The sequence below is a fragment of the Crinia signifera genome, unplaced genomic scaffold (genome assembly GCF_055691185.1).
Source record: "Crinia signifera unplaced genomic scaffold, ASM5569118v1 HAP2_SCAFFOLD_826, whole genome shotgun sequence".
NCBI classification, from domain to species: domain Eukaryota; kingdom Metazoa; phylum Chordata; class Amphibia; order Anura; family Myobatrachidae; genus Crinia; species Crinia signifera.
This window is the reverse complement of record NW_028142737.1, coordinates 1-11,526: the sequence shown is the minus strand read 5'-3', so window position 1 is coordinate 11,526 and position 11,526 is coordinate 1. Positions and strand designations below refer to the sequence as shown.

The 11,526-nt window shown below is 43.1% G+C and overlaps 1 protein-coding gene across 1 annotated transcript; it reads left to right on the top strand.

Moving 5' to 3' along the window:
• The first annotated feature begins 846 nt into the window (after window positions 1-846).
• LOC146056575 (olfactory receptor 5AR1-like) lies at window positions 847-1,791 on the top strand. The gene has a single exon (XM_083168409.1). The coding sequence runs from the start codon at window positions 847-849 to the stop codon at window positions 1,789-1,791; it is 945 nt and encodes a 314-aa protein (XP_083024535.1).
• Window positions 1,792-11,526: the final 9,735 nt, after the last annotated feature.

The following is an 11,526-nucleotide window of genomic DNA, read 5'->3' as shown; positions in this document are numbered from 1 at the left end:
GAGGGCTGACTACCCTCTTAAACCCCGCTCTTGGTTGTGCAACCACCCCATTGTTAATCGGGCCCCGGCATCCATCTTGAAGGTGGTGATGTAACTGAAATGTTCGGTACTTGTGTAATAGCACAGCGCCCGGCTACGCTAAGTTTTCAGCGTAGCCTAAGCTTGTAAGCGTAGTGACTCTGTGGCAGCCCAACGGCTGCCTAGCGTAGTTAGCGTGGGGACTCCGCGGCAGCCCGGCTCTGTCCCCGGCGTCCATAGCTCTGTCCCTGGCGTCCATGGCTCTGTCCCTGTCGTACATGACAAGTCTAGTGAGCGCCTCTCACACAGCGCCGGTAACCGCCAGATCCCCTGCCCTGGCGGACACCAGCGGATATGCACTCCAGCTGTCTGAGACACAGGTGCGTCTCAGATGCTCCTGCGTCTCAGTAAGTATTGCGGCAGGTTACAGCAACCCTGCCCGTGTCTGCAAGTGTGTCTTATGCGCAATAAAGGAGGAATTTGTCAGTGCTCCATGTTACATACTGACAAATGCCTCCTTTTCAAACCCCAACAATCCACGGCAGCACGAAGCGTGGCGAGCGGACGCGCTACGCATCCTCCGGACTTGTTCATACCCCCACTTTCCACATCGGCGTGGAGTTGATTTTATAATAATGAGTACAAATGTTCTAATAAAATAATGAGCGCTATGTAGAAAGTCATACATTCAAGCCAAGTTAATTCAATAAATGTATAGTCAAATGTATTATTCAGTTGTAAGAATAAGGCAAACATATTACAAAATATTGCAAGTATCATTATTTTCATACTGTATGTACTGTACTATCCCTTCTTCGCAACCTAGATATGTTCGTATATGAGAATGGCTCGACACTTCACTCTTATCTGACTGACTTCTCAATTAAAGGTTTATCTGACATCCAAGAGCTTCAGTTACCAGCTTTTGTAACATTTCTGCTCATCTACCTCATCATCCTCCTAGGAAATACCAGCATCTTCATTGCAATCTCGTTAAGTTCTCATCTGCATACACCTATGTACATGTTCTTGATGAATCTTTCCATCACTGACATTATTTATACATCAAGCATTCTGCCCAAACTACTACATATGCTCATCACAAAAAATAACACAATCTCGTTTTGGGGATGTATATATCAGATGTATTTATTTTTAGCCATGGCTTGCACTGAGGTCCTCATACTTGCAGGTATGGCATACGACCGGTATGTGGCCATCTGTCACCCTCTGCATTATATTGTACTTATGAGTATGAAACTATCTGTTGTAATAGCAGTGGTTGCATGGACTGCTGGGTTTATAGACACTAGTGGGCATGCAGTCCTTATATCTAGACTGTCCTTTTGTGCCTCCCACGTCATTGACCATTTCTTCTGTGATGTTATCCCACTGCTAAAGATCTCCTGCAGTGACACATATCTGGTAGAAATGATTACCTACATTGAAGGGACGGTAATATTGTCATCAGCATTTATACTTACGTTGGTGTCATACATCTTTATTATCTCCACCATAATCAAGATAAAATCTTCAGAAGGTCGACGTAAAGCATTTTCTACCTGTTCCTCCCACCTAACCTGTGTTGTTATATTTTATGGGACAATAATCTGTTTGTACATGAGGCCCACCACAAGCTATACCCCAAAACAAGACAAGTTTATTGCTCTTCTGTATGCCATATTGGTTCCTCTCCTAAACCCAGTTATTTACAGTCTCAAAAACAAAGAAATGAAATTAGCTCTGATAAAATTGAAGAATAAGGTAGTTTGAAACAATAAAACTCCAATACTGTATCAAGTACCTTCCTAAATGGTTTTACCACAAATCAAAACAAATCATTTCCATAAAACATAAATGAAAAATAATGGATTCCTTTTTTCGTTATTTCCTCTAAAATATATATTCAGTTGTGTTTTTCCATAAAGTTTTAGTGAAACACGGTTTACAGTATCTTTAAAGCTTTGTCTCCATTAAAGATAATACACACATATGGTGCCGTGCTCATCTGTATTGCCGGCACACCAAGATGACCCATCTTGGCGTGCTGCTCACCAGGAAAGGGACGCGCAAGCATCTCACATGCTCACTCATCCATTGTGGTGAATGGGGCCTGCGAGCTTCTCAGACCAATGCAAGGCTGGCGACAGGGGGGAGGAGGTCAAGGGGGACAAGTGTGACTGTCCCCAGCAATCTGAAGGGCCCCAGAGCTTCCATGCCCCAGCACGGCCACCGCCTGTACTCGCTGGCCTGTCAGTGATCCTAGCGGACTGGCCGTCTACTGTGCACCATCTGTGTGTGGCAGAGTCTGATTGACTCACTGTGTGCCAATGCCATCTTCTGTGTGTGCCCTGGTGCTTGGTGCTCAGAGCTGCCTACTCTGTGTGTGCACATGGCCTGGGGCCACAGGCGCACAGCCGTACCCACCGCTGGCGCTGTGGCCTCAGTCTCTTGCTCCTGCGAATGACCTGCCCTGCCTGTTTATAGTGCTCAGTGTTCTTTTGTGAAAGTGACATGCCAGCAGCAGCCAGGAGACAGCGGGAAGCAGGAGCCAGCAGGACTGAGAATGAGAGAAGTCTGCACCTGAAAGCAGGATCTTGATCAGCAAAAGGTTAAATGAGGCTCATGCAGAAGAGGGTTGTTTGGATTTGGGATTAGGTGGAGGGCCCCATAAATAGCATTGTACAGAGCCCCAAGATTTCTGTTGCTGGCCCTGCACCAACACATGCTTCATTTGTGCCAGGGTGCGCGGGGAGCTGCTCAGACAGGGTATATTACACCAGGGAGTTGTCTATGGAAATAAGAATACCATGAGCCCCAGACACTGTATATCAAGTTCAATTCTAAACTGAAGACCAGTAATATATTCCATTGATGCTGAGGACCAAATTTGATTTATTAAAGCTGACATTGAAGGAGAAGAATGTAGCAATGAAGAGTTTTGGTATTGATAAATATATGGAGACATAGCTTATCCTTGGGCTTAGAGATTCCACTCATTGGCTTGCACAGCAAAATATATATCAGATATTTAGGGTATGTGAAATTGATCACACTGACAGCCATAGAGAGGACCTCATCCCATTAAGTAGAAATCAGAGGGCATCCCACCATATATAAAACACACAAAATGGTCAGGAATTGCGCTAGATATGGTCTTTCAACCAGCTGCACCTCTGGAGCGACTCTCCTGTTAGTGAGAGACAAAGGTAGAATACACGGAAAAGGGGGTGTCCAGAGTGCGCTCAAGTGATACCACTTAGCCACAAAACTAAGAGTCCCAATTGGATGTGATCCTGGAGTCACTTTTATTCAGACGGAGTATTCTTAAACTTCAGAAATGAAACCGAAGACCTCGAATATAAAAAACAATTCTTTATTGGAAACCCAACGCGTTTCGTCTACACGACTTCATCAGGGGCATGGCATGGCCTAATACGGGCCAGAAATCCAGAGAATAATGGCAATATTGGACAATTTTCCTTTTACACGTATAGTCAATTAAAATCAGAATGGGTAGAAACGAAGAATAAAGCCAAGGATAAAAATCCAAGATCGGGTATCCAAAGACACTTCCTTCAAAGGTCAACACAAGAAAAGCTGTATGTAGCCCAGAGCGTGAGATCCAGAAATATGGAAATGACCTACAAGCTTGGAGGTAGGGACTTCCTTTCTCACAATCAATTAAAAGATAGTGGTAAAATCCGCAGTAGGGGAGTGAAGATGCTTATTCCACTGCAGCCAGGGTAGAGCCCTCTACCCTGGCTGCAGTGGAATAAGCATCTACACTCCCCTACTGCGGATTTTACCACTATCTTTTAATTGATTGTGAGAAAGGAAGTCCCTACCTCCAAGCTTGTAGGTCATTTCCATATTTCTGGATCTCACGCTCTGGGCTACATACAGCTTTTCTTGTGTTGACCTTTGAAGGAAGTGTCTTTGGATACCCGATCTTGGATTTTTATCCTTGGCTTTATTCTTCGTTTCTACCCATTCTGATTTTAATTGACTATACGTGTAAAAGGAAAATTGTCCAATATTGCCATTATGCTCTGGATTTCTGGCCCGTATTAGGCCATGCCATGCCCCTGATGAAGTCGTGTAGACGAAACGCGTTGGGCTTCCAATAAAGAATTGGTTTTTATATTCGAGGTCTTCGGTTTCATTTCTGAAGTTTAAGAATACTCTGTCTGAATAAAAGTGACTCCAGGATCACATCCAATTGGGACTCTTAGTTTTGTGGCTAAGTGGTATCACTTGAGAGCACTCTGGACACCCCCTTTTCCGTGTATCCCACCATATATGTATAAAAGTTCCTTTATTCCCACAATTCCACCAGCAAAGGTCTGGAGATTTTGGGAAAATAGAGTTTAATTTTTTCAGGAACCAGATACCAATATGAGTAAATAAAAAGTGTGTTAATATATGTTTTAGCTATAAGTAGTCAGATATCTGCCCAATCCTTCTTCTGTACTGATTCCTAAGTCCATTTCCCAAGCTCTTTCAAAAGATTCTTTAAGAGTATATAATAGAAATGGCTCTTTTATGCTTAGGGCTCTAGTTGCAGATGTGTTCAAACACAGTCCGTGGCCTGTTACCTTGTGTCATACAGGTAGACTGAATAAAACTCTTTAATTGTATAAAGATGGAGCCACACTCATCATCACCTTGGCGCGCTGCTTGTCGAGACAGGGACGCACATGCATTCATTGCATAAAATATGGCGTACAAGCACCTCTCACACAGTCACTCCTCATTTGCGCCACAGTGCACCAAAAAGCTGCAAATATGAGCATGGATCCATCTGTATATTCAAAATAATGTATAGTCACCAATTCGTATTTTTCACATAAATCTGACATTTTTTTAGGGGCAAAATCATCCAATATGCTGTATGTAGAAGCCGCATAATCCTGCATGCAACCGAAGGGTGCATATACTGTAATTAGTTATACATCCCTACTGAAAATGGGGATGGCGCCAAAGGGGAGTAATTGGGGATGGGTAGGGTGCTATAACACTCCTTTTGTTAAGTTTGTCCCAAACTATTCTTAAAACATGGAACATCAAGTACAGAAGCTGATCTTAGAGCCGGAGAAAGCCAGGGAGAAAATGAACCATTTTGAATCAGATAATCATCAAGGGTCATCCATTTTTTAGATCCCACTGTCATGTGTCATTGCATAATGTGACTCAATTGGGAGACATGATAATTATGTTCAAAAATAGGGAGGCATAGACCTCCGCTAACTGATGACTTAGTCAAACAAACCCGATGAAGTCTGAGCTTTTTGTTTGCCCACACAAAAGCTCTACATAGGGACTGAACTGAACATGGGAAAGAGTCCGGAACCACTATTGGTATCATCTGAAGCCTACAGTATAAAGCAGCCTGTATAAAGTATTCATTTTAAAATAGTTGATACAGTACGTCCCATTCAGGATATATAAATATGCCCACTGACTTAGATAATCTTTAATGGTTTGCAAAAGGGGGACATAGTTGGTCTTGTATATTTGGATTCAGTCATTTGAATGCTAAATTTTTAATGGATTGTGGTCACCATAGATAATCAAAGTTAAGCTACGTACATCAGTGGAAAGGTGCAGTGCTAGGTCCTCCGACTTATTACCATTGACCTTATGTCCAATGCTTCCACAATAGGCCAACATTTCAGCTTTTAAATTGGAAGTGAGGTCAAGGGAGAAGACAAGGCCAGTAGTACATCATCTTGAAAAAATGACAACTTATAATGTGCCATGTACAAAAATTCCCCTGATATCAGGGTTACCCCTAATCTTGGCCAAAGGAGGATCAATGCTCAGGACATAAAGCAAAGGCAAAAGAGGTAACCCTGTTGGGTACCATGACCCAGGTGAAACATTGGTAAAAGAAGTCCATTAGTCAATACTGAAGTCGTCGGACCACTATGTAAGGCTTAAATTGCTGACAAAATAATCTCCATCCATTCCACAGGTATGCAGTGTCTGAAACATAAACGGACATGAAATCCATTCAAAAGATTTTCTGCATCCAGGGAGCAAAGTGAAGAAGGCAGTGTGAGCCTGTTAATATAATAAGTAAGGTTGACAGTGTGTCTGGTATTGTCTACGGCCTGTCTGGTATGGACAAAGCCCACCCCGTCTGGATCAATGAGCTGTAATAAATATACATTCAACCTATTGGCTAGAATCTTCACAAATAATTTAATATCTGCATATTAGAGATCAGTCTGTAATTGATGGGATAGGTAGGGTCTTTTGGGGGTTTTGGGATAACCAAAATAATATATTTCAAGGAATCGGCATGAAATCGGTCTCCCTGCATAATCTTATTAAATCGAGAGACCAAATGAGGGGACAATAGACTATTAATTGTCTTACAATAAGATTTTGGGAATCCATCTAGGCCTAGCGCCTTTGATGGTTTCTGCAATTTCACAGCCCTGTTTACTTTTACTAAGATGAAACTTATATTTTTAGTGGGCACAAAATTTAACTGTGCCAATTGCAATGTGAGTTCAAAGATCTCATTTCCTGTTCCGTTTTCCTATAACAAGCATATCTGATCACCACTCCCCAAATACTGTAACTACTTTATGAGCCTCCCACGTAGTGGGAAAAAGGACATCTGAGGATACAGTAAATTCAAAGTATAATCTCCTGAAACTGAGGAATACGTAAAAAGCTTCTCAATTGGTCTCCATGAGTGCCGACCCTTATGAGCATGCAATTGGTCAAAGGAGGTTAACACTATAGAGTGATCCGACCAGGCATTTGAAATGATAACTACCTTTACCAAAGTAATCAAAATTCCACTGCAGCCCAAAATCATGTCTATGCTTTACTAAGTGCCTTGTGGGTTTAAATAAAAATGCGTTATCCCGTGACATCAGGTTATGTGCTCTCCACGTGCCAAAGAGGCCAGCTCTTGCCATGTGCTTACACAGATTCCTAGAGGGACTGTGAGAGGAAAGAATATGAAGCTGACAACTTCTGTCTAAATCTGTGGACAAAATGGTGTAAAAACCCCCTCCTATAGCTGGAGCAGCTCTCATCTGTGCCAGTCCACTCCACCACCAGCCAGCGAACTGGGTGCGTGCATGTCAGAGATACTCATTCGCCCCATTCTCTGCAATGGATGCGCAAGCGTGTGAGATGCTAGCACATCCACATTCGCCAGCCCACCCTCCGCTAGCAGCCGCCAGATACTGACATCTGGTGCGCTGGCGACAACAGGGAGAAAAAATGGCCTAGCTGACATTGAGGACTTATAAATTCACTAATTCACTACTTGATGTCCTAATTGACATACTAAAATAATATGCCTCCCATCATTATCAAATCTTTGCAAAAGTATCACAAGGCAGCACATCTTGAATAATATATGACACATAACAGCACTGCTGGAATTATACACATGAAAGCACCCCTAGAATTATATGGCACATATGGGGCACCCCTGGATTTATACATAACACATGACACCACCACTGTAATTTTATGGCATACATGGCATACATGTGGCACCCCTGGAACCATTTACAACACATGGTGGGCACCCTTGGAATTATAAGGCCCACATGGGGCACCCCTGGAATTATACATGGCACATGTCAGCACCCCTGGAATTATACAGTATGCATGGGGCACCCCTGGTACTACACACGACACATGGCAGAACCCCATGAATTATAAATGACACATGGCAGCAGCCCTTTAATTATACAGCTTACATGGCAGTAGTGTGGCAGCCCTGATCTACAACGGTACACCTGGCATCACAGCAGTAAAAATAAAAACATTTTGTATTTTTTTTTGTAAAGAGCCCCACAGCAGTTCCCATATATTAGTGCCCCCATTCCCTTTAGTAATGGCCCCTTAGCAGTTTCCCCATTAGTAGTTGTCCCCATAGTAATTGTCCCCATAGTAGTGTTCCCCCTTAGCAGGTGTCCCACTTAGCAGCCCCCATAGTAGCAGCCCCCTCTCAGCAACTTCTCAGCCTTTTGTCAATCCCCTGTAAGACCCTTGTTATTACATTAAATGACAGATTCTTTATCCGGACCCGATGAACAGCGATGGGCGGTGGTATGTGTGCCCACCTATGCCATCCTGTTCCTCGGGTGGTGCGAGAGAGAGTCTGAGATTCTGAGGTGAATGAAGAACTCGCCAGCTATGTTATCAGCTGACTAAGGTATATAGATGATATACTTAAAAATAATTGAGATAATTAATTAAGATCCTCAACAAAAACAACCTCATCCTGAAGATTATGCGCAACATTAGTAAAAACAAATGTTTTTGGATCTACATATCTTTGCCTCAGAAGAAGGTTACATTCATTCAGAACTCTATAGAAACCTCTATGAACAACCTTTGCATCAACAGAGCTCACACTTCCTGCCCACAATAAAGAACTCACCACAAGGGGAGTTCCTTAGGTTGAGGAGGAATTGTACCACTACAGAGTCCTTTAACATCAAGAATCAAGAATTGAGAAAAAGACTCAATGAGAGAGGCTATAGGAAACGTTTAATCAAAACCGCAAAGTATCATGCCTCCAAGGTTAAGAGGGAGGACCTCCTCTATCCTCAAAGTAAACCTTTCTCAGACCAACCAGTTCTATGATTTTTCACAGACTTCTGCACACAGTGGAAGGATTTACAAAACATACTGTAATAGTGGAACACTGGCTTATTTGCTAAACAACAAAGATCTCCAAGTAACACTACCCAACAGACCCTCTTTCAGTTTGATAAGCCACTTCACCAGAACTCCCAGACGGGATTAAAAAATCAGAGCAACATATCCCTGCAACAACTGTAAGGCCTGTAGCTATATAATGCTGCTTTCACATAGCAAAACCTGCTTTGACCCAGTATTTGAAACGTTTCTAAAAATGGTCAGACAGCTAAAACCCCTTTCACACCACATATCTTTAAATGGTATTTCAATTAAGTTTTTGTCCTTAAATGGTATTTCAATGCCATTTTTGTCCCTTCACAATATTGAACCCTTTTAAACCCATAAAAAACAGTGGATGAATATAAACAGGTCTGAAATGAGTAAAACACTGCTTACCGTTTAGAAAAAACTGTTTTATAGAACCAGTAAATTCAGTCTGTACCTTTCAGACTGCAAATATTACCATTTTGAAACGGTAAAAAAACCCGCAAAATACTGGCTAAAAAGTGCAGTCTGGAAGGGGTATAAGAAGACCCAATGAGGTCATCAACAGATATGGCAGGACTCAAACCATAAAAAAGTTCATGAGCTGCAGCACAATGAGCATTGTCTATTGTCTGGAATATCCGGGTCATTTGAAATACGTAGGCATGATGATAGGAGCTTTTAAACATAGATTGCTGAAACATATCGGCAACATCCCAAAAGACAGTTCATATCAAACAAAATGAAATTCACCTCCGCTGCCCGTCATTTCCTCATATATCATCAGGGGATACATAATGGATTGAAAGCATTCTGCTTATGATTCTGTGGAAACTGAACCTCTCCAAACACAGCCCAGCTCACCATCTTTGACCCATGCTCGTGAGTTTCCGGCTTTGTTCAGAAACCCGAATGCAAATGAACGGCATACTCTCAAGTCGGATTCTCGTGAGACGTTGAGTCTTTAAAGGCTCGGCATCACGTGAATTTAGCACCATTTGTCACAAACTTCCGAGCAATGCAAAGCTCTACAGTGGGGGTTGTGCTGGGGCTGTGCTGGGTTTGTTCTGGGTTGTGATGGGTTTTGTCAGTGACAGTAATTATCACTGACACTAGTCAGTATAGTGGGCAGGCTGTGTCAATCAGTGTACTCATGTTAGGCATGCTGTGTCAGTCAGTGTGTCAGTGCGCAGAGGGCAGAGGCTGTCAGTCAGTGTAGTGCATAGGTGTACAGAGGCAGTCTGTGTCAGTCAGCTTTTCTCTTAAATTTTTACATTGTTTGTGGTGTCTGGTGTGCTGCACTGCACTGCACTGCACCCCAATACACCATAGTGAGATACTGTCAGAACTTCCGTGTGTTATTATTCGGCCTCCACACAGTCTTGGTCAAGCTGCATACTCAAAGAAAATAAAAAATAAAAATGATTTTTCTCTTTATTGTTTGTGTGCACTGCACCCCAATACACTATAGTGAGATACTGTCAGAAGTATCATGTTTGGTTGTTCTGCCTCAACACAGTGTTGGACAAGCTGCGTACACAAAGAAAATAAAAATAAAATGTAATTTGCTCTTTATTGATTGTGTGTACTGCACCCCAATACATTATACTGATATACTGTCAGAAGTTCCGTGTGTGATTGTTCTGCCTCCACGCAGTGTTGGACAAGATTCGTCCTTAAAATAAAGAAAAAATATATATATATATTTTGCTCTTTATTGTTTGTATGTACCGCACCTCAATACACCATACTGATATACTGTCATTCCATATGTGATTGTTCTGCCTCCATGCAGTGTTGGATAAGGTCCGTCCTAAAAAAAAATTAAAAAAATGGTACTCTTTACCTAGCACGGCGCCCAAAATTGGCATCGCGGTCATCGGGGGTAAAAAATCGCGGGCATCGCGGCCATCGCATGCACTACGGGTGCGACGCGATGCCCGCGATTTCCCATAGGGATCAATGTTAAAAGTGTCAATGGACGCGATTTTTGTGTTCAATGCCTCAATGCCCGCGATTTGTCCATAGGAAACAATGTTAAATGGGCCACAGAGCCCTAATAGTCCCCCTGAAGTCTGAAATGGCCCCCACAATTGTTAACGCCACCCCACGATCAACGTGAACCCGAAGCGTGGCGAGCGCAGCGAGCCCGCGAGGGGAGGCGGTACGCGTCCTCCGACCTTTTCATACCCCCACTATCCACGTCGGCGTGGAGTTGAGAATAGAATAGTGTGGCGAGCGCAGCGAGCCACCGAGCGGGACGCGGACACCTGTGAAGCCCGCAAAGGGACACGTTTACCTGTGAAGGTATTCGCTGCGCTCGCCACGCTTCGGGCTCGGTGGCTCGCTGCGCTCGCCACGCTTCGGGTTCACGTTGATCGTGGGGTGGCGTTAACAATTGTGGGGGCCATTTCAGACTTCAGGGGGACTATTTGGGCTCTGTGGCCCATTTAACATTGTTTCCTATGGAAAAATCGCGGGCATTGAGGCATTGAACACTAAAATCGCGTCCATTGACACTTTTAACATTGTTCCCTATGGGAAATTGCGGGCATCGCGGCCATCGCGTCGCACCCGTTTTTTAGTGCATGCGATGGCCGCGATGCCTGCGATGGGCGCCGTGCTAGGTAAAGAGTATCAAAAAAATAATAAAATATATATATATATATATATATATAATTTTGTTCTTATTGTTTGTGTGTACTGCACCCCAATACACCATACTGATATACTGTCAGAAGTTCCGTGTGTGATTGTCCTGCCGTCCAGGCTGGTTTGGGCAGCTGTTGAAGTGTCAGGGTGTCACTGGGACTTATAAAGCTTTATCAAAGGTAGCAT

Bases quoted from the DNA above. Each gene is read 5' to 3' on its own strand.
- LOC146056575 (XM_083168409.1), top strand. From the start codon at position 847: ATGTTCGTATATGAGAATGGCTCGACACTTCACTCTTATCTGACTGAC.